Source organism: Hylobates moloch, unplaced genomic scaffold (assembly GCF_009828535.3).
Source record: "Hylobates moloch isolate HMO894 unplaced genomic scaffold, HMol_V3 SCAFFOLD_11, whole genome shotgun sequence".
Taxonomy (NCBI): domain Eukaryota; kingdom Metazoa; phylum Chordata; class Mammalia; order Primates; family Hylobatidae; genus Hylobates; species Hylobates moloch.
Genome location: NW_026652286.1, coordinates 3,992,800 through 4,016,399, shown reverse-complemented (window position 1 = coordinate 4,016,399; position 23,600 = coordinate 3,992,800). Strand labels below are relative to the sequence as shown.

Genomic DNA, 23,600 nt, shown 5'->3' with positions numbered 1-23,600 from the left:
ACAAAAATGACTCCCTGTCCACACAGTGGTCCCTTGGAGGCTGACTGCCTCTTCCTGAGTCACCTTCATGCTGGAAAGCAAGGAAACACCTATACCACAGTAGAACCTGGGTTCCTTCTGCTTCGTGATTTGTCTTCAGAGGTTTGCTTTAAAAGTTGTCTGGCCATACGTCCCGGAAGGACAGTTCCCCTGGCCACTCAGTAGCAGAGCCAGAACTGGGACCCGCCTCTCCTGGAGGTCCGCCCCGTGCTCCTGGCGCCAAGCAGCCTGGACCTCGGCGCTCTGGCTCTCCTGCTTTCAGAACAGCCCCTGGGAACAGAACGGTACTCAGTGGCACCGAGGGGCTGGCAGTGCTGGTTGTGAAGACCTCACGGCACAGTCTGTGCCAAGCACACCCCAGATGCCGGGGAGGCAAAGAGTTGCTGCTGCGACCCTTTGGGCTGCCTGAGAAGTGGGCTCTGGTATCCCCTGCCCCCTTCTAGCTTCCCTGCAGTGCAGACAGGTCCTCTGGGACAAGGGGGCTGGGTATGTCCCAGACCCTTCGCAGGCCACGCACCCCTTCTTTGTGCAGGAGCATCAGCCGGCCACCTGTTGTTCATCTAGCCCTGGTAATCCCTTCTGTACTGTGTCAGCAGTTCAAAAGGGCACTGTTAGTATTTTTTGCCGACTTCAATTAACGTGAGATTTCAGAGGCCCCTCTGATCACATTTCATCTGTCACAAGTCAGGAACAAAACAGACAGATTCCAGTTGAGAGGAGGAAGGAGAAGGAGTTTATTGCAAATAACAACAACCAAACAGTTTGGGCTGGGCCAGCAAAGGGTGTTCTGGGAGTGCCCGGCTGCCTCTGCACTCCATTTTGCCCCATGCCTGGGCCCCTACGTCTCCTTCCCATCCGTGTTCCTCCTCTCCCAAAAAAGATGTAAGTGCAATAACTTACTTTAAAAGGCAAGAACGTTTCTTTTAATATTTTGCTATAATGTAGTTACATGGTGGTATAGGCAGTAAAACTTTATGGAACCGACCTCATTTTTTTTTTTACATTTTTCTGGATTTTTACTGTATTTTTAATATATATTTTTAATATTCCACCCCAGGCCATTAAGCTAAAGGAACAGTTGCATTTATACAGGGTTAAAATATCTTACAATGAGAACAATAAGTATCGGTTGAGGTTCATGTTCCTTCTAGCACTCAGCTCTCTTTTTTCAACCACTGCACACCCAAACAGATGATTAGACATTGAAAACTGTCCTTCAAAATCAGTAGTATAAAGGCCTAGCTCTATGTGTGTGAGTGAAGAGGGAAGAAAGGAGAGGCCGAGGTTAGGTCATGGAAGCACCTTTCCTCCCTACAGCATCCTGAAAGAAGTGAAGTGGGGTTGATGGGTCTTTGTCACCTTCTTATTTTTTAACTGGATAGTCACAGGGTATTATCCTGGGGGCCAGTTTACCAACCGTCCTCCCCCATCTAGGCCTATTTGCCTTTGCACCGGACAGTCAGGACCATGAAACAGACCAGGAACCCCCGCGTGTCTTTCAGGTTCTCGAAGATGGCCCCCCCACTGTCTAGCCCAGGGAGGGAATGACTACATAAGCAGGGTACATAGTTTTCATGGAAGCGTCCCTCTTGTCTGCCCAGCCGAAATGACAGATGGGGCACGGAGCTGGGTCCAGTGTGATCTCAGCTGTGTGTGCTGGGGACCCACCCCACACTTGCTGCACCCACCCCATCGCGGTGTCTTTGAGCTAACCTGGCCACCGTGCTTCCCGAAGCTGGAGGCACGGTAGTGAGCGCTGAGAATCAAGTATAGTTAAAAGAATTCAAGGAAAGTTCTAAAAGCCCATGTCCTCCAAGTGCTATTTCAGCCTTGGAGACAAGCCTCTCTGTGTGCCCCCCAGAGCCCTCGCTCCCATGCCCCAGGAGTAGTGCTGGCATCTGGAGGGCAGTAGCAGCACCTTAGTGTCAAGCCTTGCCATGCTGAGACCTGTGCCCAGCAGGGACTGGAGGCTGTCAGTGTGGGGAGGCTGCCCGTCCATCTGCCGGCTACCCATGACTTCATTTTTAAGTTGCCATCTCTGTTGAGATCTTAGGCAGATATCCAAAGGAAATCCACCTCTCAGCTTATTTGCATAGCAATGAACCACGTGGCAGGTAGATGCTTCTCTCCACCTGCCTTCATGAGCTTTAGCTCCGGATGGCCTTGGGCAGCTGCCCTGACTTGCCCAGTCATCCTAGGAGCTGACAGGGCAGTGGGCCCCTGCTCTGCAGTGCAGAAGGCTGGTCCTAGCCACCTGTCTGGGAAGGGACTGGGCGCCAAGGTTCTCTTCTGGAGAACTGAGCTGCTGAGTGAATGCCCATGAGGCATTGGAGAGGGGAGCTGCATGCAGCACCGGCCACCCCTGGTGCCACCGAGGCCCGGGCCCTCACACCCTGGGTGGCACGTCCCAGGCTCCTCTCTCAGCTTAGTCTCAGGGCAAATACAAGTCAGGGCAGTCACGTCTCCACTCTGGGCCAGGGTCTTCTCTGTTGTAAAGTGACTGGACTAACTAGAGGGTTTCTAAGCCTCCTCCCAACTCGGTGGTCCTATCATACTTAATGTGGTTAGGTGGCCCCCAAGGGCTGGGCCAAGCCACGGAGGACAGGCCTGGGGCACGTGGCTGCCTTTGACGAGATGAACAGGAATGTTTCACATTTGGCATGTTGAATCCTAGACACTTTCTGGGTGTGTTGGGACAGGCAGCCATAGCCACAGAGCCTTCTAATAGACGCCTTTTCTTCTCAAGCTTTTGGGTTGAAATTTGCCTAACTTGGGTCTAGCCCAGCCAGAGAGCAGACGCATGGAGGAACTGAGTGCCGGGGGCCCCTGCGGAAGAGCCCCCTTAAAGCTCTCACTCTCCCTCCCTGCCTGCTCTGGAGCTACCTGTCTGTCCTCCTCTTTGTCCTGATTCCCTCGCCCTCCCTCCTGGCCCACTCTGGAGCTACCTGGCTCTCCTCCTCTTTGTCCTGATTCTCTCATGGGTGAGAAAGACCCAAGGTGCAAGTTCCTTCCTCCCCCATCCTTCCTCAACCATGAGCATTTCAGAAGGAAATGGGGGAGAAATGGGGAAACTGTTCCCAGCCTTAAGTTCTTCCTTTCCCTGGCTAAATTTTGGGGGAGTCTAGGTCATTTCAGCGAACCTTAGAACTAGAAAAAACTTCCCCAAAGTCACTCCAAATCCTCAAATATTTGAAACACTTAAAGCCAAGCCTCCAAGAACATTTAATTCAATGTCCAAGACCCTTTCACCTCTGCAAGATCAATTTTAGAGCTACGGTTCACAAAGAGGTCTGACTCTTATTAAGGCAGGCCACAGCCAGACCCTTCCCCAGCCTGGTTTCTAGAGTGGATGAGAGCACCAGGCAGACGGGAGACTGTCAACCCCGACCCCAGAGACCCTCATTCAACAACACCAAGTTTACCCTCAGCCCAACCCAGGAGGCCTTTCTGTGTCCGCTACCCTGAGCCTAGTGGGCCTGGCCCTACTCCATGACAGGCATCAAGGGAGAAGGTAGAAAAGGCGAGCCCCTCAATGCGGAGCGCTGCCTGCCGGAGGGACCCCCCCGGGGTCTGACAGGCCTGCCTCTGGACGGTTACTGTGTACTCCCAGCTGAGGTGAGGGCTGGGGCTCAGGGCCAGACCCAAGCTGCAGGGGTCAGGCAGGCAGGCACGGAGCCCCACTTCCTGGAGGCAGGAAGCCTGGTTTCAGGAGGGCATCCTGACACCCCCTTTGCAATAGCAAAGCCACGCCGAGGAGCCCAGGCCAGGAGCCCTTCCGCAGGCTGGAGAAAGGGCAGAGAGTCCTGGTCCCCATGGAAGAAGTGTAAGGACGGAGTGTGGAAAGCTGTGTGGAGAAGAGCAACACCCTCCTAGTGCCTGGAGGGACACAGAGCCCCCATCTGCCGTGGAAGGCTCTGGGCAGCGATGACACTGTGACAGATACGGCAGGGAGGACAGTCAGTTTGAGGCCATGGCAGGGCCTGGAGGCCGAGCATGGCCACACGTCCTCTAGCAAAGCCTGCGCACAGCTCTTGACCCTCTGCCGCCCGGCCCCCAAGCCCTAGCTTATGTGTTCCGAGTTGTGAGTCCTTCCATGCTGGGACACTGCTGAGCAGCCCCGGGGGGGCCAGGGTAGGGCAGGGAAGGGACAAGCCCCTCCGAATCCTCCTGGAGGGACCCTCCTGGGCTCTGGATGGAGAACAAAGCTGCCCAGACCTCCCCACTGTACCGGATGCCAGGCAGGCGGGAGAGCAGGAGGACTGCGGGGGCCCCTGCCGCACCCGGAGCCTCCCCCTCTCCCAGGACCTTTCCTTCTTCTAGCACCGTGGGAGCCCTTGCGGCATCCGTGTTCTCAGCCTCCCTCAGGTCTGGCTCCTGCCGTATACTGTCCAGTGAGGGGCTGGCCCATGTCTCCCCTGGGGACTGGCATTGCTAGATGGCAGCAGGGGTCCTTGGCTCCAGCTCCTGTCATCCTCTGCCCACTCTCTCCAGGTGTATCCAGCCCAGGGGACAGCCAGGATGCAGTCAGCCAGGCTCTGTCAGACTCGTCGCTGTTTGGAGGGAGGTGGAGGCCGGTGCCTCGGCCCCAGCAGGTCGGATTCCATGTGCTTTCAGGGAGAGAAAGATGGGAGGGCAGGAGGCTGGCTCTGCAGGGCAGCCTGTGCTTCAGACACACAGCCACCGGCCTGGTGACCAGGGGACCCCACTAGGAGCGGGAAGGATGGACAAGGCTGGGCTGGTGAGGCTGCTGGGTCTGCATGGAAATCTAGCTTTGACTCATGGTCAACTAGGCAGGCCAGAGGAGCCGGCGGGAGAGAGAAAGCGCTTTCAGCTTATCATGGATGCAAAGCTGAAAAACGTGGCCACCTGGCTTTCTCCACTGCCTGTGGCCGGGAGCAGGGGTCAGGGCCTCAGTGCCAGGGAGGGGCCAGGGGCCTGCTGCCCCCTCCCTCCCAGCAGTCCACGGGGCCTCAGACTTGGGGTGGCTGAAAGTGCTGAGGGTCAGGCCCCTGGCCCAGGCCAGGTTCCTAAGAGGAAAGTCGAGTGGGAGGCTGGGGGCCTGGAAAACATGGGCATGGCCCACGGTGTCCCGAGGTGGGGACGGGGCGGGGGTGCCCTGTCATGTGGCCCAGGAGATGGCCGCACTGTGCTCTTTGGCCTTCATGCGGAGGGCCGCGATGCTCGAGGTCTTGCGGTCCGGCTCGCCGTTGAGCTCGTAGCCGTTGAGGCCTGGGCTGAGGCTGGCTGCTCCAAACAGGCTGCCCATGTGCGTCTGGCCCACGTGACTGCCAGCCCCAGACACACTCAGGAAGTCGGTGACGCTGCTGGCCCCAGAGCCAGGGGGGTGGGCATGAGGGGACATGCAGGCAGGCACCGGGTCGCAGGGGACCACGCAGGCCGGCACTGGTGAGGCAGCCCCGTTGTTGCCGAGCCAGGACGGGTTCTGAATCTGGGAGAGGAAGGGAGAGATGTCACGGGCTGGCGGGCAGGCACGGTGTGGCAGGGGCTCACCCCTTCCCCCAGAGCACCTGTCCCGTCACTGTCCATCCTTCCCATGAAGCCCCTCTTGAGTGTTTAGCCTTGATGGACGTCCAGATCCCCCTGTGGGGGTGGCTTTTACACCTTGGCATCTCTGTTCCCAGGGCCAGGCTAGCAGCAGAGGGAAATTCAGTTCTAAGGAGTGACCTCAGGCTTCATTAAGGGCCCAGTGGCCAGTGGAAGGGTGACACCCCAGCACCCCCCAGCTGGCTTCCTATTTTTAGACTCAACTGTAGACTTGGCTTCCATCTGCGGATGGCAGCTGTGTCTCATTCACCTCCAGCTCCTCCCCAGGCCCCTCACATCCATAGGCACCTGAGCAGGGTGAGCGGACCCCAACTCGGACAGCTTTGGCCCTGCAGGTTCCCTTGGGCCCCCACCAGTAGCCGGGAAGATGGAGGGGTTGGGTGAGGTGGGCAGCAGGGGCCTAAACCTCTCAGAAACCAAAGGTCAGTGGCTGAGGTTCCAGGGCCTGAACTAGGAGGCTTCAGAACTAACTCAGGATGGAAGGAGCTGCCTCAAGGGTGGACAGCCAGAGCCGAGACCGGACCTCCTCATGCCAAGGGGGCGAGGGCATGCACAGGCATCAGCTGGCCATCTTGTCTTCCATCGGTGCCACTGGGTTTCCCTTCCCTCCCCAACATTCACCTGGGGCTCCCATCTTCCTCTGCCCTCGAGGCACGTATAAGCAGGTAGAATTAGGGTGTGGGGAGACCCGGGAAACTCTCAGCTTATGCACACGGGATTCCTGGTAACCTCATGTAGGCTTCTGCTGGCCTGCCCCTCCTGCATGTGTCTGGAGCACACTCAAGGGAGGCATTTTAAAGCAGGGAGAAGGAGCTCAGTCCCAATCCCGGAGGGAACCGCATTTCTCTCCGCAGTGCAGGGGAAGGGGGACGGGTTGGCCTCCATCACCCCCTCTCAGAAGAGGTCTGAGCGCACACTATGTGGTGCTGTAGGTGAGGTGGGGGTAGGAGGGGTGAACAGGGCCCTGTGTTGGTTTCTCCCTCCAGCTGTGCGCTCAGGCAGCAGCGCTCAAAGCCAAGGAGGGAGCTAGAGTTCCATCCTGGGAGGACAGAGGGAGGCTGAGTTTAGGGAGGGAGAGGGGAGAAAGAGAATGGAAGAACATAGTGCCAGCTGATGCCGATGGTGCCTGTGTGAGACATCCCATATTCTTCAGCCTCACCTCCAGGCCTGTGCCCTGCCCTCCTGCCCTCCTGCCCCATGAATCCCGGGCTGGGGGAGAGGGAACGGAGGGCTGGTCTGGGTGGAGAGCCCAGAGACCATTTGCTCGCACAGAACCAGGACAGGGAGAAGGAAAGGAGACGGGGGTGCCCGTGCTACTGGCTGGCTGCTGGGCAGGGCCGGGCTGGGAGCGGAGGCAGAGGCCATGCCAGAATGAGGCCTGAGCAGGGAGGGAGCAGCCACTTCTGCTGGGCAGGCTGAGGGGGGTCAGGAGTGGACTTGGACTTGGCCAAAAACACATCTCTGCAAGCATCCCGGGTGCCTGATGTGACTCAGTACTTCTCGTCCCTTGCATCTCACACTAGAACAGGGGACTGGCTGACAGACACTCAGGGAAAATGCTCTGGGGGGAGGGGAGGACACGGCCCCAGAGGCTGAGCGCAGGCACACAAGCTTTTTGAAACTGTACAATTCACCAAATACTTTTGCACGATTGAATTTAGACCTTACAACTGCCTGACAACAGAGCTGAGCAGATGCTTTTACCACGTCCAGGGTACAGGTGAAGAAACTGAGGCTCAGAGACTTGAGACTTGCCTGAAGTGAGAAAGACGTGGAGCTGGAAAGATAACCTAAGTCCCCGGACTCGGAATCCCAAGCTCATTCCAACTTGGCCACGAGTCCTGGAGATTTCAGAGCTCGCTTTCTGAAGAGACCCTCCGAGCGGCATCTGAGGGCCTGGTGGCCTTCTGCCTGCCTTGGTTCCGATGCCCACAGCAAAAGTGGCCAAGGCTAGTGGAGGAAAGAGCCGTTCTCACTGCCCCAACCTTCCCTTCCCTAAAGTTCAGCCAAGCCTGGTTCAATGATTAGCTGGATAGAATAACCCTGGACCTCCCACATTCTGGTATAAACAGGCACACCCCTGGAATGAGACGGAAGGGCAGCCTGGAGCCATAAGTTATCTCGGGGTACCTGGGCCCTCCTCCAAGGGGCTCTTTCTCAGAGCACCAGGGGCTGGGGATCGGTGGCGGCAGCTCAGGGCGGGACTTACCTGGGCGTAGTTCTCAGCTCGGGTGAGGAGGGGCAGCTCATACGCAGTGGAGAAGTGGGTTCGAACCTGCTGCATCTGCCCAAAACGTTCCCGCTTCCTCCACTTGGCCCTTCGGTTCTGGAACCAGACCTACAAGACAAGAAAGCCATTGTCACCAGTGTGAGACGCCCGCCTGGAGGCCTCACTTTCAGGCAGTGCAAACTGTTCCCTTGAGCCCCCCATCAGTTGCAGTGCGTTTGGGAAGCGGTGCGGCCACACATAAATATCAACCTTGGTCTTTGTCCTCAAGAGCTGACAATCTAGAATCATCCACTCTGAGCTGGGAAGGTATCTTACCCCCACTAGCCATGGGCGTGATCCTGAGCCAGAACTTTATTTTTCTAAGCTTCAGAATCTAGAGCAGCCAAGTGTCACCACCTATGAAACAAGTCACTGGTCATCTTAGCAGTCATCTAACCAGACTCCTGTGGAGAAGCTGATAAAAGCTACAAATGCTCCTCCAGATGTGTTCTCCTAGACAATCACACACAGTTTTGCCAGTTTTCTCAAAGGTTCATGGCTCTCTAAGGCTTATTGGTCCAGATTCAGAATGCCTTCCTCCCTGCATCCTGTCTGCAGCCTTCTTGTTGGAGACAGTCTCCCAGCTCAGAACTCCCCTGTGTTAAAGGGAATGAGACCCTGTGGGAGAGCAGGGGCTCTGCTGGGCAACAGAGGCAGTCAGGGAAGACTTCCTGGAGGAGGGACAGGAGCTGGGCCTTGAATGGTTGGCTGAAAGGAGGAAAGCCAATGCCTGGGTTTAGAAACAGCAAGGCATGCTCCAAAAACCTAAAGAGGTCAATTTGAAGGAAGTGGTGGGAGAGAAAGAAACAGAGTCAGATCGCAGGGGGCCTTGAATGCCAAGTGAAGGGTTTTTCCCTTGGTGCTGTCCGTAGAGGCAGTCACTACAAAATCTCGTGTAGAAGAGGGGCCTGATGGTGAGAGGAAGTGGAGGCCCACCTGTCACTGAACACAAGTGGATGGGATGTTGGCCTGATTGGGAGCCCAACGGGGGAGGGGAGGTCTCTGAGTCAGCTGTGGGCACTGGGGTTTTTGGTGATGGGGAGTGTTGGGTCATTTTCCTTTGCACGAGCATTTCTGGAAGGCGGGGAACTTTCCCAAGGTTCAAGAGCAAGAGCTGCCCTACCCCTGGCCCATGACTTAGGATCTGGAGAAGGGGTGATGGGGACGGGGTGGGTGAGAGAGGGAGAGTGAGGAGGGATCAGCTTCCAGGCCAGGAATGGCCTTAGGCTGATTCAGAGATGGACCGTGGTGCTCTTCAGAGGGAGGCCTCTGCCAGCTTGATGTGCACCTGTCTGCTGGCTTTGCAGACTCAGATGCCAGTGGGCACATCTCAGACAGCACGCTGCAGACCGGCAGAACAGAGCCGTGACAACAGCCTCAGCTGCAGAGCCATAAGGAGCCGTGCCAGGCCCTCCCAGGCCCGGGCATCGAGAAAGTCAGCTTTCCTGAGGTCCAGTCCCTGCCCTCCAGGTGGAAACATTTCTCCATCCATCACGGCCAAGGTGGCTGCTGAGCTAAATACAGGAGTCAGCTCTCAAAATTCCTCTGCCTCAGAGCCTTTGAGCTTCCTAGGAACCACTGTGAGGAGGGGAGAAGGAGGTGTGGACGTGCTTCCTCACAGACGCTGCCTGGCCTCTTTGGGCATCCAGTGCAGCGGCCAACGGACAGGCTCACAGAAGCACTGGCATTGCCAAGGGCCTCAGTTTCTGCATGGCGAACGGTGCCTCATAGTTGCAGCAGGGGAGCTAGACGAGAAATGCAGTCCAAGAACGTTTAGAGTACTTCCCATTTGTTTCTTTACAGTTCTTGACCTTTCTCACTGTCTTTTGCTAGAGGAAAGAGGTCAAGGAAGATGGGGCTGTATCTCATGTTACTGTGAGGAGGGTGGGGGTGAGCAGGGGTGCAGGGGTGCACATTAGTATGTTTCTCCACTCCTGTACCAACTCGCTTTCCCCTTCCTAATCCTAAGCATGTGTGTGTGTGCACGAGTGTACCCACTAGTGTGGCTGCATGCACGTGCATGTGTGCACACACATTGACTGGGGGAGGAGAAGCCTCTTCCCTAAAAACGGACCCTCTCCCCAGTTTGGGGTCTCAGCCCCTGCCCTGGCCTCCCAGGGCCCCTTTTCCTCCAGGGATTCCTAGGGTCCAGGCCCTGGAGCCAAGGACAGATGGGGTCTCCTCCCTGTGCTGCTGAAATGGGATCCCTCTTTATCAGTGGCCTGGGATGGGAGACTGGGGCCAGGATGAGAGAATGAATCAGAGGAGCTTGTTTTCATTTCATGTTTAATTTCCTGCAGGCTTAGCTCCGTCTTTCCGCTCCTTCCTCAGCCTCCCAGGGTTTTCTGTGGGGGAAGCTGGGGGGAGGGGAGAAGCCACTGGGGGCATGGAGAGAGATGGCTTCTCTTTTTCTTTTTGTCACTGTGACTGTTGGGGTTCCCCTTGTGTCTCTGTGGGTTCCAGGTCCCCCTGGTGGGACGGTGGAAGTGGAGGATGTGCCTGCAGGCTCTGGAACAGAGGATCCAGGGATGGGCAGGGAGGGACCCCGAAGAGGGAAGGAGGTGGCCAGCGCCTGGCAAAGGGGTCTAGAGTGGAGGGAGGAGCCGTGTAGGGGAGTGGAATGTGGGGCGCGGGCTCGCTGGAGCTGAGTGTGAGGGAGGAGATGTGGGTTATCTGGGGAAGACAGATGACCAGGCGGGGGAGAGGCCAGCAGAGCTAGCACCGTCTTTGGAACAGGAGTGGAAGAAGGTCAGGCTGAGGGATTTATTTGAGAGCTGAAGATGGAAATGGTGAGAGGCGAGTGAGCGGCCGGCAGGAGCAGGGCAGCCCACCTCCTCCCTCCTTCTTCTCCTGTTCCTTTGTCCTGGGGCCTTACCCTGTGCACCCAGTTCTGGCTTTTCTGCCCAGATCCAGACATGAGCTAGGTGAGCCTGGCTGGTCCTCAATATCCTCCCCAGTAAATTGGAGGCAGCAAGGGTATCCCCAGGACCCCTTCTATGCTCACATCTGCAGGTCCTGAGGCTTGGAGTGTCCTTCTATTTCTGACCCCTGGCGCCCCAGGGACTCCGAGACTCCCTTCCAGATGCCACACCAACCCCCAGGCCCGCTCCTGTGCCTCCAAGCTCTGCACCGCAGGCCTGTCTCCACTGTGCAGCCCTAGGAGGACAGCCAACCACAAGGTCCCCACTGTCCTCCCAGGCTGAATGTCACACCTCAGGACCACCCCAGCCTGGGCCCACTCAGCACAGGCCTCTCCCGAGGACCGGGCTGTGCAAGGAACCAACTGTCTTGGCGGAGGCCTCGCTAACCGCAGCCCATCTGGGGCCAGGGTGGGGTGGCCCAGGGCGGGGAGGCCTCTGTCTTATTGTCTTCAGACACCAGCTGCGGAGATTGGAATCCCAGACAGCAGAGAGAGGCCCCTGCAGCACCCTGGAGCAGGGCCAAACCCCAGGCTTCTTCCCAGGAAAAGTCCATCTTGGGGCCCCCATTGCCCCGTCCCTGTCCCCACCACCACTCTACGCCGGGCACCTGGCTTGCCACCAGCTGAGTATGGGCCCTGAACAAACACAGCAGAGGCAAGCAGGGGGTTCCATCGCCACCCCCTCACCCCCCCAGGGCACTGCCAGGCTTAGGGCTCAACCCAGAGGTCTGACGCACATGAAGATCCCACCCACTCTGCTGCCTTTATACAAAGAAAAGCCTCTGAACAATCTGGCGTGTGTCCTTGTACAGCAAACTAAAGTCAAAGAAGCACTAGGCTGCAACTCAGGAGTCCCGGATTCCAGTCGCAGTGCCGCTACTGAGTGGCTGCTGTTAACTTCAGGTTATGACTTCCCACCTATGGGCCTCTTCTTCCTCGTCTATCAAATGGGAAGATGGGGTGATCATTTCCAGCACTACCGTTCTATAATTCTGTGGTCCTCCCACTAGGTGATAAGATATGCAGCACGTCAGAGTTTCCCTTTCTGCCTTGGCTGCCAGGAAGCTCCAAGTTGAAGTTTGTGCTCAGTGGCAACCATGAACCTTAGCCTAAATTTTTTTTACCACATTACCTCTGCATTTCATGCCATTGTTCTTGTTTTTAGATTGGACAAATAAATCTTTAATTGTAAGCTACCTCAACTCCATTCTGGAAGTAGGTATAAGAGTGTGTGTGTGTGTGTGTGTGTGCACGCATGTGTGTGTGCAGAGGACACTCTGTTTTAGTTGTATGCTGGTGACTGAAAAATGCTCTGTGTGCCTTTGTTTTCATGTTTTGTACTCAAAGCGTCATTCTTCTTTCAGTACTTAGTGAATTCTACTCCCGGGCACTGCCATATGTTTGTTAGGAAGCGTGCATGCAATCCACATATGCAAACACAAATGTACACACATACTGCACAGAAAATGAACAGGTTTATCCCACACCAACACAGCACCTACAGGGCTGTCCCATAACCAGCCATGCCCCTTTCTCTACCTGCGCCTGTGGGTCCTCCCCAATCCATTTGCTGGAGATCAGGGTAGATGCTAGGATTCCTGTCCAAACTCAGGCATGTAAGGTCATGTGAGTGGCTGGTTGTCCAAATTCAAATGAGATCTGGGTGTGTGAGGGCTTCTGGATTCACAGGGAAGACCCAGCTGCCCTGTCGTCCTTCCTCAAACATTCATTAGGCACTGGAGGGGAATAAAATGGCAGTCTTGCCAGGTGCATTGGCTCATGCCTGTAATCCCAGCACTTTGGGAGGCTGAGGTGGGTGGATCACCTGAGGTCAGGAGTTCAAGACCAGCCAACCAACATGGTGAAACCCCATCTCTACTAAATATACAAAAATTAGCCAGCTGTGGTGGTGCACACCTGTAATCCCAGCTACTTGGGAAGCTGAGGCAGGAGAATCGCTTGAACCCGGGAGGCAGAGGTTGCAGTGAGCCAAGATTGCACCACTGCACTCCAGCCTGGGCGACAGAACAAGACTCTGTCTGAAAAAAAAAAAAAAAGGCAGCCTGGGCTGGGCATGGTGGCTCACGCCTGTAATCCCAGCACTTTGGGAGACCAAAGCAGGTGCATCACTTGAGGTCATGAGTTCAAGACCAGCCTGGCCAACATGGTGAAACCTCCATCTCTACCAAAAAATACAAAAAATTAGCTGCGTGTAGTGATGCATGCCTGTAGTCACAGCTACTTGGGAGGCTGAGGCATGAGAATCAGTTGAACCCAGGAGGTGGAGGCCGCAGTGAGCCAAGATCACACCACCGCACTCCAACTTGGGTGACACAGTGATATCCTGTCTCAAAAAATAAAAACTAAAAAATAAATGGCAGGCTGCCCTCAGGGAACTTACAGCAACTCAGCCATGCAGCTCTTCAGCATCACTTCTGGTAGCTGCAGTTTCTGAACAGCTACATAGTTACTGATAACCACTAGTCCTTTTCCACATTAGCCATTTTGGAAAAAAAGTTTGTAGACTCTATTAGAGATGCCTCTGCCTTCTTAAACAGAACATGGTTGTAACTGATGAACCTTTTACTGATGCCTTAGAACAGTGCTGCTGAAGATGCTTTCGTGAATTAATGCAAGAGTCCCTGGGGCCTGCTGAGGATTGCAGGGTTGGGGCATCTCTGTCCTAACACTGAAGGGCCCAGTCCACTGAGCTGCATGGCACTTTGCTGATTAAAAAAAAAAGAAGAAGAAGATTTCTCTTTGTTCTAAAGCTATTGATTTTTCTGGCCCACTGGAGAGGGAAAAACTGCTATATGGCAACACTTTATTTGCTATTTCCAACATGCTTTGGTTTGGAAAAGCAGACTGATTATGACATTTATTTTGTGTTAAATTGAAACTTAAACTTGAGTGTGTGAATTTTGTCACCTGTGTTTTGGCTACTCATGGGTCTTTTCTTTCTTTCTGATCCTTTCTTTGCTGTGAATTCATGCTGTTCGGGGCAGACACAGCTCTCTGGACAAGGGCTGATTGATCCATGGATACTTATTTTTTAGCCTTGATGCTCTGCGTTTGGCTTTCTCTAAGTGGTGGGAATACAGTGATGAACAATCAGTGCTTGATCTCAAGGAAATCACAGTTTAGTGGGAGGGGACAAACAAGTAAAATAAGCCAGTCAACAATCCTGTAAAGAAGAAAAAATAGGAGTTGGGCACAGTGTCTCATGCCTACAATCCCAGCACTATGGGAGGCTGAGGTGAGAGATTGCTTGAGGCCAGGAGTTTGAGACACATGGGCAACAAAGCAAGACCCCATCTCTACAAAAAATGAAAAAACTTATCCCAGGCATGGTGGTGTATGCCTGTGGTCCCAGCTACTCAGGAAACTGAGGCGGGAGGATCCATTGAGCCCACGAAGTTAAGGCTACAGTGAGCCATGATCACACCACTGTACTCCACGCTGGGTGACAGAGAGAGACCCAGTCTCTTTAAAAAAATAAACAAAAATACCCAAAAGATAAAATGGGCCCAGGCATGGTGGCTCATGCCTATAATTCTAGCACTTTGGGAGGTCGAGGTGGGAGGATTACTTTAGCCTAGGAGTTTGAGGCTGCAGTGAGCTGTAATCGTCTTATTGCACTCCAGCTTGGGTGACAGAATGAGACCCTGTCTCTAAAGAGAAAACAAAAAAAAATTTAAAAAATTGTTAAGAAGATAAAATAGGACAGTGTAGCAAAAGGTGAGCTGGTTTGGTTCTGTTGTATTGGGTTGGGTTGAGTTCTATTGGGTTGTGTTGAGTGGGTTGAGTGTGTCAGGTTCCATTGTGTTGTGTTGTGTTAGGTTGAGTTCTGTTGGAATGTGTTATATTGGGTTGTGTTGTGTTGGAAGGGGTTGTGTTAGGCTTAGTACATTGAGTTCCATTGTGTTGTGTTGGGTTGAGTTGAGTTCTATTGGGTTGTGTTGCGTTGGGTTGGGTTGAGTTCTATTCGGTTGCACTGAGTTGAATTGAGTGTGTCAGGTTCCACTGTGTTGTGCTGTGTTAGGTTGAGTTCCATTGGAATGTGTTATATTGGGTTGTGTTGTGTTGGAATGGGTTGAGTTGGGTTGAGTGTGTTGAGTTCCATTCTGTTGTGCTGGGTTGAGTTGAGTTCTATCAGGTTGTGTTGTGTTGGGTTGCACTGAGTTGGGTTGAGTGTGTTGAGTTCTATTGTGTTGTGTTGTGTTGAGTTGAGTTCTATTGGGTTGCAATGAGTTGGGTTCCACTGTATTGTACTGGGTTGGGTGTTTTGGTTGTTGGCTGATAATAGGGGGGCTACTGCTTTGGCCACAGTGGTCAGGAAGACTTCTCAGAGGAGGTATGAGTTGGGACTTGAAAAATGGAGTGGGATGCAGCCATCTAGGCAGAAGGAAGAGCTAAACTGTTCTCTGTTTCTGCCCATTGGGATGCTGTAGACGTTGTTTTCATGTTTGTCCTGTTTCCTGTCTAAGAGATAGGCCTTCTAGAGCAGGGACCAGTAACCCTTCTGTGTGTGAAACAGCCAGGACTCTCACACTATGTAAAGCCCAGAAACAGCCAGCAGCAGCCTTCCTGCCCCTCTGCTGGGGGCCCTCCTTCCTTTGCACCCCCCTGCCACAGCGCAGAAGCCCAATATTAAAGAGGATAAAAGCAGAGTTGCTCTAGTTGGGACAGGGGCATGAGGGGCAGGCTAGGAGCCCCCACTTTCAGGTTCTCAATGAACTGAGGAAAGAAAAGCCATGGTGTGGTTGGCGGGCAGTCAGGAGACCCCAGCTGCAGCCAAGAGCCCAGGGACAGGCTCTGCTTTCCCAGCCTCACTCCCAGGTGGCCCTCACTGACCTGCACGCGGGCCTCGGTGAGGTCTGTCCTCATGGCCAGCTGTTCCCGTGCATACACGTCTGGGTAGTGGGTCTTCTGGAAGACCTTCTCCAGCTCCTCCAGCTGGTAGCTGGTGAAGGTGGTCCGGTTCCGCCGCTTCTTGCCCTTGTTGCTCTCCGAGTCGGCCTTCTCCAACGGGCTGGGGAGGTCTGAGCTCGCCCGGTCCTGGGGCCCCTTCACCCCAGCCTCCTTGACACTCAGGTAGCTGCTGTCCATCCCCACAGTGTCAGAGTCAGGGGGTAACTCTGGCTCACCCAGTGAGCTCTCTTTAGCTGAGGGAGGAGGAAACAAAGTCAGAAACCAATAGTTGAACCAAGCAAGAGAAGGGGGATGTCAGGGGGACAGTGGGGCACTCGGGTAGCCACCCCCTGCCTTTTTCCTCTTAGAGCTCATTGGATGCAAGGTCAGGAGACTTGGCTTCTAATTCTGGCTTGCCATTAACATGCTGTGTGACCTTGGGCAAATCTCTTCCCCTCTCTGAGCCTCTTTGCCATCATCTTAGACTAGGTCCCTTCCAGCAACAATGCTCTGTGAACCTAAGTCAGCCAATCTGACCTCTGTGACCTTTAATCCCCACCTCACTGATCCTGAGCTCCTCTCTCTAGAAGGATTCCCTTCATCAGGACTTTTCTGGGCCCTGAGAATTCTGACCCCAGTGCCATGGCCTCCCTGGGTGGAAGGGAAACTCATTCAGCAGCCATGTCTGGCCCAGTGGGGCTTGGGGTGAGGAGGACCCAGCATTGAGGCAGACAGGAGTGCCCCTCCTTTCCTGGCCTAGTCCCACCAGGAGTTCAGCAGGAGCTGTGGAGACTCTGCCCCAAGAGTCCAGTGCTGAGGAGTCAACACCTCCTTCCCTGCCCCCCAACCCTGCACACTGGTCTCACCTATTGTTCAAGAGAAGGGTCTTTCTTCCTTGGGGGTGCATGGGATTGAGGCATGGGCCACATTTCCTGTTACAAGCAGCTCCTGCTGACTGTTTACTGAGGCTGCCCAGGCACCTTCATCCCCAGCACACTGACCCCGGGCCTGGGTGGGTGTACGGGAGCACAGCTCCCAGCCACTACGTCTGACAGATGGAACCTGCCTGGCACATTCCTAGGAGCTCAGGACTGCAAGGACAAGTCAACTCATACAGGTCAAGGAAGAAGAGGTGGAGGCTGGGGTGGGAGAGTGTGGCGAGAAGCCACTTTACCACCACACAGCCTGGTGAGCTTCCTAGGCAGACACACTCACCTCCTGGCAGAGGGTTTGGGACAGCAGTCCCTACCTTTTTGGCACCAGGGACTGGTTTTGTGGAAGATAATTTTTTCCATGGGTGGAGCAGGTGGTGGTGGGGAATGGTTTGGGGATGAAACTGTTTCACCACAAATCATCAGACATCAGATCCTCGTAAGGAGCACGCAACCTAGATCCCTCACATGCATGGTTCACAGTAGGATTCACACTCCTGTGAGAATCTAACGGCACCGCTGATCTGACAGGAGCCAGAACTTGTGGTAACGCTCGCTCACCTGCCACTCACCTCCTGTGTGCGGCCCAGTTACTAACAGGCTATGGACCGGTACTGGTCCACAGCCTGGGGGCTAAGGACCCCTGGTTTAGGTCATGGACTCTTTAGCCCCGCTATGAATCCTATGGCCGTGACTCCCCAGCTGCGTGCTCAGGAGAGCTTACCTACCCTCTATGTGCCTCAGTTTCCCCCTCTATAAAATGGGGATGAAGGTACTTAAAGGATCTTCCTCATAGGGTAGCTGTGGGAAATAAAGAGGCTAGTGTGCTGGCTATGTAGTTTTGCCATTATTGATATTCACATTTCTAGTCCGGACTTGCAAAGCCACAGACCCTGTGACCATTAGAGGACTCCGACCCTGGAGAAGTCCTCCAAGCATGCAGGCCCTTGGGCACGGGAGCGTGTGCAGGGCGTGCACAGATGCCTAGGGAAGGGCAGCCAACTGGGTGTCTGCAGATGTGGCTGTGAGCTCCTCGAGAACCACATTCCTTGTCTGTAACTTGGGGAAAAGGAACTTGTCGAGTGGAAGAACAAACACAATAAATAAGACGTGTGGGGAGCATTTGACACGACCTATCACGTGCGGGAGCTTTGATCATCACAACAAGCATGTGTAGTAAGTGTGAGCATCAACCACTCTGACCCCTGGTTTCTTCTTCTGGAAATAGGTCCAAGCAATGGGCATTAAGTGTCAGAATGATGCCTCTAGTCCAGGTCTTCTGACTCCCTCCAGATCCTGAGGGTTGAAGCTTCAGACTCGCCTCATCCCTGGCTTTCTGTGCACACTGGGGAAGCTGAGAGGGACATTTGGCCTGTGGCATTCTCACCTCCCTCTCCAACACATCAAGAAAAGAGCATAGAGGTGAGTGCCCAGAGTAGACCTGGAAGCAGCTTCAGGAGGCTGCTCCTGAGGGCCGCTGGCAGTGCAGACGCCATGGGGGTGCACGACCAGCCCAGCGGCATCACGCATGACACCTGTGTGAGCCCAGGCACATGCAGACAGCCACAGCTTCAGTGACAGCATTCTGCAAACTGCAGCTGGCAGCTGGGCCAAGAGCTTTCAGCAAAGATATTTATCTTCCTGGCAGAAAAATACTATTTTATGTTTTAGGTTTTTTTTTTTTTTTTTTTTTTAGAAACCCCACCCAGCCTCACCAAAAATAACCATCCCTGTTTTGCAACTTCCTGGAAGCCAGATGAGGGGCTGAGGGAGGTGAGCCCTGAGCCCTGAGCCCTGGTCCCCAGGCCCCATCTCACAGCCCCATAGACCCTTGCTGGGGATCGGGACCACCCTGCACAGCGATGGGAGCTCCATGTTACAGGAACTGAGAGTTGGTATGGACCAGCCTGAACTCGTAGTTTTAACTGGGGGGAAACTGAGGCCAGAGAGAGAGAAGGGAACATGCCCCAATTCCGGACAGAGCACAGCCTCTCAGCTCCTGGCCTGCCCTCTACTCCCTCCCCTGGGGTCTTAGGCCTTATTCCCAGGGAGAGAGGTAGGGGCAGAAGAAACCCAGGGGCCTCACATGATCAAGGCGTCCTGCTCTGTCCATCTTGTGGGGAGCAGGACCAGCCCCTGAAGATGAGGGATTGAGGACGCGGCCTGGGGGCAGCCTCTCAGCACTGAGCCAGCTCTTGGCCTCTCAGCGGAAGTGGCAGAAGGTCCTGTCTTCATGGTGACAAGTAAGGGTAGAGTTTTGTCCACCTCCAGCTGCCCACTGAGACCAAGTGAGCAGGCAGAGATAGAGGTGGCACAGGGTGTGCAAGGACCACCAGCCCAAGAGTTGGGAGCCCTGGCCGAGGCCCCCGCTTTGCCCAGGACTTCAGATGACCCATTTCATCTCTGGAGTCTCACCTACAAATAGGGACAGCGGGGTAGTTGAGGGTCCCTCCTCCCTTGCTCACCAGCAGCCGGGACTGTCCCTGAGGACCTGGGGAGGGGAGGAGAGGGGGAGGGCGTGCCTGTGTCAGAGATGGAAGGAATTCAGGAGAGCGCTGCTCCTGACTCCTCAAGGAAGAAGGAAGCAAGCCTTCTAACCTGTCTTGAGTCAGCTTGCTGTAAATTCTGAGGCTGGGTTCCTCATTTAGACAACAAAGAAAAATTCCCGAAGTTCTGCAGCTCCACTCAACCGGTCAGAATGACAAGCATGGCCCTCTCAGAGTCTGAGCCCTAAGACCCCAAGCTCAGGCTGTCTTTGTCCACCTCCCCCCACCCTGCAGCATCACCTGGCGCTGGTTCCAGTCTAGGGTAGCAGGGAGCTCACTGCCCCCAGGACAGCGGGACTATTTGTCCTTAGACCCAGCCCATGTCTGTCTCCTGTAGGTCTGGTTCACTGGTTCCAGTTCTAAACCCCCAGCACCCTTCCCCATGACAGCCCTGTCCCTGCGGGCATTGAGAGGCTACTGCCACCCCTCTGAGTCTCCCTTACTTCTGCAGTTCCCACTGCTGTTCCTCGGTGGCCCTGAGTTTCTCTGGCCTGTGTGAGACAGAGGGTGGCAGGGATGAGATGAGGAGTGGGGCTGGGCCCTGGGCAAAGCCCCCAGATTGCTCTCCAGGGAGATGACCCCGGGCTGGCTGGAGAGTCAGCGTGGTGGCTGAAGGCCTGGGTGCTGGTCAGATCTGGCTCCCCGCGAGGTGCCCTCCTCAACAAGACGGCCGCTGAAAACAGAAGTCCCACGGCTCAGGCTGATTGCTCCTGACCAAAGGAAACCACTCACCTTGGTCCCCCAAGTCCCCATCTCGGGCCCCTGCCTCCTTCCAGCTGACCTCCAAGATCCAGTGCTCCTCCAGGAAGCCCTCCCAGATTGTGACTGTTTTCTGTCCTCTGCTCACCCTCTCCACTGACTGCCTATGTTTACTGACTCATATCTCATATCTCCTCAAGCCCTGAATGTCCAGCTCCTCCTATAGAATGTCAGTTCCCCAAGGGCTGGGACCTCATGCCATTTGTCCCTTCTCAGCCTGAGGCTCAGCACAGGATAGATCAGGTGTTCTTCAAACAATCGTAGGTCAGCATTATTGGCATAGACTGCTTTTGATGAAGTGGGAAGCATGCAGCTCAAGGTTAGATTCTCAATGGGAAGCCACTGAGCCCTTCAACCTCTGCTGGAACTCCCCCTGGGAGGACCCCCGTACCACTGGGAGCTGCCTATTCTAGTGCTGGGAACCCCTGGCTGTTGGATTTCAGCTGGAGAAATGCATGGAGTGGAAAGCCTTGCTTCATTCCCTTAACCTCTACCCATCTGTCTCGGTTCAACCCAATGGCATCACTCTAATCTAGTTTCACCTTTTTAAAACAGGAAAACCCTTGACAGATTTCCAAAGGTGACTGATTTTTCTTTTTTCTTTCTTTCTTTCTTTTTTTGGCCGAGACTTAAAGAATGACCTTCTAGAGGCATTTTAGGGAGAGGGTGCTGGCAGCATCTGTGTGCACAGATGTACACCCAAGGGCATGTGGCACAAGTCTGCCGTTGTGAGTGGGTGTGGGGAACATATGTGTAGTTGCTTGTGGATAGGTTTGTGGAGTGTGCTTGCTTGTGTGGTCAAGTGCAGGCACACAAGTGGGATGTGTGTGCCCGTGGGCATGTGGGCGGTTGTGTGTGGGTGCAGATCCGCGTGGGTGGGTGTGGGGACATGGGTGGTGTGGGCCTGTCGTGGAGCTGTGCACCGGTCCATGCATATGGCGCTAGGGGTCTCAGTCATTTTATCCTCCATGGTTTTGATTACATCTATTTGTCCTCCAAACATCTGCTTTGTGGGGGACATGCCGCTCACTCTGTTCTCGGGTGAGCTGGCCCCACACACCCTGTGGCGGAGTGCACACACCAATGTAATCTCTTTAAAAAAAAAAAACAGGCCAGCGTGAGGCCCTTTCATGCTATTGAAAGGGCACTGACTAAACCCACTGCTGTCCAAACAGTCCTTGGGGGTGAGGGCGGAGGTTAAAGGTAGCCATTGATCACGTCCCCACCCCACCTCATCTGCCACTGGGGTCTGTCCAGAGCTCAACTTGAATGTCCCTAATTTAGCTCCAGTCCCAATAAATAATGCCAAAGGGGTAGTAGTGACTGGGCTTAGACTTCAGCACACATGCACGGGGCACAGCTGTTTGCAGAGACAAACAGTGTCCCAGCCCTCAAGGGGCTGCCAATCTTCAGCAGACGGTGGGGTGGAAATGGCAGTCCTCAGGCTAGCCAGTGGCACAGGCCATCCTGCTCGCCCACAGCCACCAACCCAAGCCCTGAAATGCTCTCAAAATAAGGAAAGTCTGAGAAACTGCCCCAGACTGGAGGAGGCCAAGGAGGCATGAGGACTAAGTGTAATCAATGTGTTCTGAGGGGCATGCTGGAACAGTAAAAGGACATTGAGGGAAGCCAGTGAAATTTGAATAAAGTGTGGAGTGTAGTTAATAGTAATATTTAACAAAAAGTGGCCAAAATATTCTAGCAGACACTTCACCCAAGAAGATATACAGGGAGCAAGTAAGCATGAAAGATACTCAACCTCATTACCCACTATGGAAATGCAAATTAAAAGCACAATGAGATACCACTATGTGCCTATCACAGTGGGAATAAGAAGACCTGATGATGCCAAGTTACGGCGATGTATGGAGCACCCGGAACTCCCATCCATCACGGTGCAAACACTTGGGCGGTGTCTTATCTAGTTAAACTAACACTGACCTCATGACCCAGCAATCCCACTCCTAGGTATTTACCCTACAGAAATAATGACTTATTTTAAGAGGAGAGGAACCCAAACCCATAGGCAAATGTCTGCAGCAGCTCTATTCAGAATAACCCCGAAACGGAAACACCCCCAAGTGTCCTTTGACAGAGGAATGGAGACGCAAGCTGTGGTCCATCCAGGCCACGGATCAACTCCTCAATGAAAAGAAAGAACTGTTGACGAACAATGACATGGATGAATCTCAAAGGTGGCCTTAGGGTCTGTGAACGAAGCCAGTCTCAAATTTACATGAAGTGCAACTTCACTCAGCTAGCACATGAATTCTGGGAAAGGCAAAACTACGGGGACTCTAGGCAACAGATCACTGGTTGCCAGGTGTAGCAGGAGGGGGAAGGTTTGTCTACAAAGGGCTTGCACTGGTGTGATGGAACTATTCTGTATCCTGACTGTGGCAGTGAATACATGAATCTATACATGAGTGTGTTAAAACTCGTAAAAGTATATACCAAAAAGCTTTTTACAGCTGGGCGCGGTGGTTTGCGCCTATAATCCTAGCACTTTGAGAGGCAGAGGCAGGTGGTGGATCACCCGAGGTCGGGAGTTTGAGACCAGCCTGGCCAACACGGTGAAACCCCGTCTCTACTAAAAATACAAAAATTCGTCGGGCTTGGTGGCGGCCACCTATAATCCCAGCTACTTGGGAGGGTGAGGCAGGAGAATCGCTTGAAAACGGGAGGTGCAGATTGCACTGAACTGGGATCATGCCATTGCACTTTAGCCTGGGCAACAAGAGCGAAACTCCATCTCAAAAAAAAAAAAAAAAAAAAAATTTACAGCATGTTGTTTTCAAATTTTAAAAAATGTGACTAAAAAGAAAATACAAAATTGTGTTCAAATATATAAAACAAAAACTAAATTAAAAGTTTATATGCCTTCACCCAGAAATCTCACTTCTAGGAATTTACTCTAAATAAATAACGGTAAGAATTCACTAGAGAGAAAGTTCATCATGTCATAGTTTAATATGTAGGAAAACCGACAGTAATCAAAATATTCAACAATGGGGACTGGTTAAATAAAGGATGATATTTCCATAAATGGAACATCCTTCCTGATAGTCTTTTTTCTGCACACTGTTTCTTTTTTTGAGACAGAGTCTTGCTTTGCCACCCAGGCTGGAGTGCAGTGGTTCGATCTCGGCTCACTGCAACCTCACCTCCTAGATTCAAACGATTCTCGGGCCTCAGCCTCCTGAGTAGCCGGGACTACAGGCATGGGCCACCACACCCCGCTAATTTTTGTATTTTTAGTAGAGACGTGATTTCCTCATGTTGCCCAGGCTGGTCTTGAACTCCTGGCCTCAAATGATCCACCCATCTAGGCCTCCCAAAGTGCTGGGATTACAGGCATGGACCACCGCACCAATATTAGGTATTTATTTGTTCTTCTGTTTTCCCTTTGTTTATTGTCTCTCTTTCTCCCTCCCATGGAGCAGGGAATATATCTGAACATGTGTGCTTTGTTTACCCCGCTGTGTAACACCTAATATCATAGCTGGCATGCAGTAGATGCTCAGTAAACATTTGATGAACAAATGAATGAAATGATGCTGAGAAAGGATAGGGTTTTAACACATGCAAAGATGTTCAATTTCTATCAGATAAATCTCATTTTGACCAAAAAGAGGAAGGGAGTGGAGCATTTGTCCTCA

The 23,600-nt window shown here is 53.6% G+C and overlaps 1 protein-coding gene across 1 annotated transcript in view; it reads right to left on the bottom strand.

The window, feature by feature from the left end:
• Nucleotides 1-751: 751 nt before the first annotated feature.
• Nucleotides 752-23,600, bottom strand: part of ALX4 (ALX homeobox 4) — a 49,607-nt gene continuing 26,758 nt past the window's right edge. Inside the window, exons 2-4 of the mRNA XM_032166197.2 lie at nt 15,648-15,958; nt 7,814-7,942; nt 752-5,488 (exon numbers count right to left, since the gene is read on the bottom strand). Of these exons, the coding sequence (XP_032022088.1) occupies nt 5,159-5,488; nt 7,814-7,942; nt 15,648-15,958 (770 nt within the window). The 3' untranslated portion in view covers nt 752-5,158. The remainder of the gene's footprint in view (nt 5,489-7,813; nt 7,943-15,647; nt 15,959-23,600) is intronic.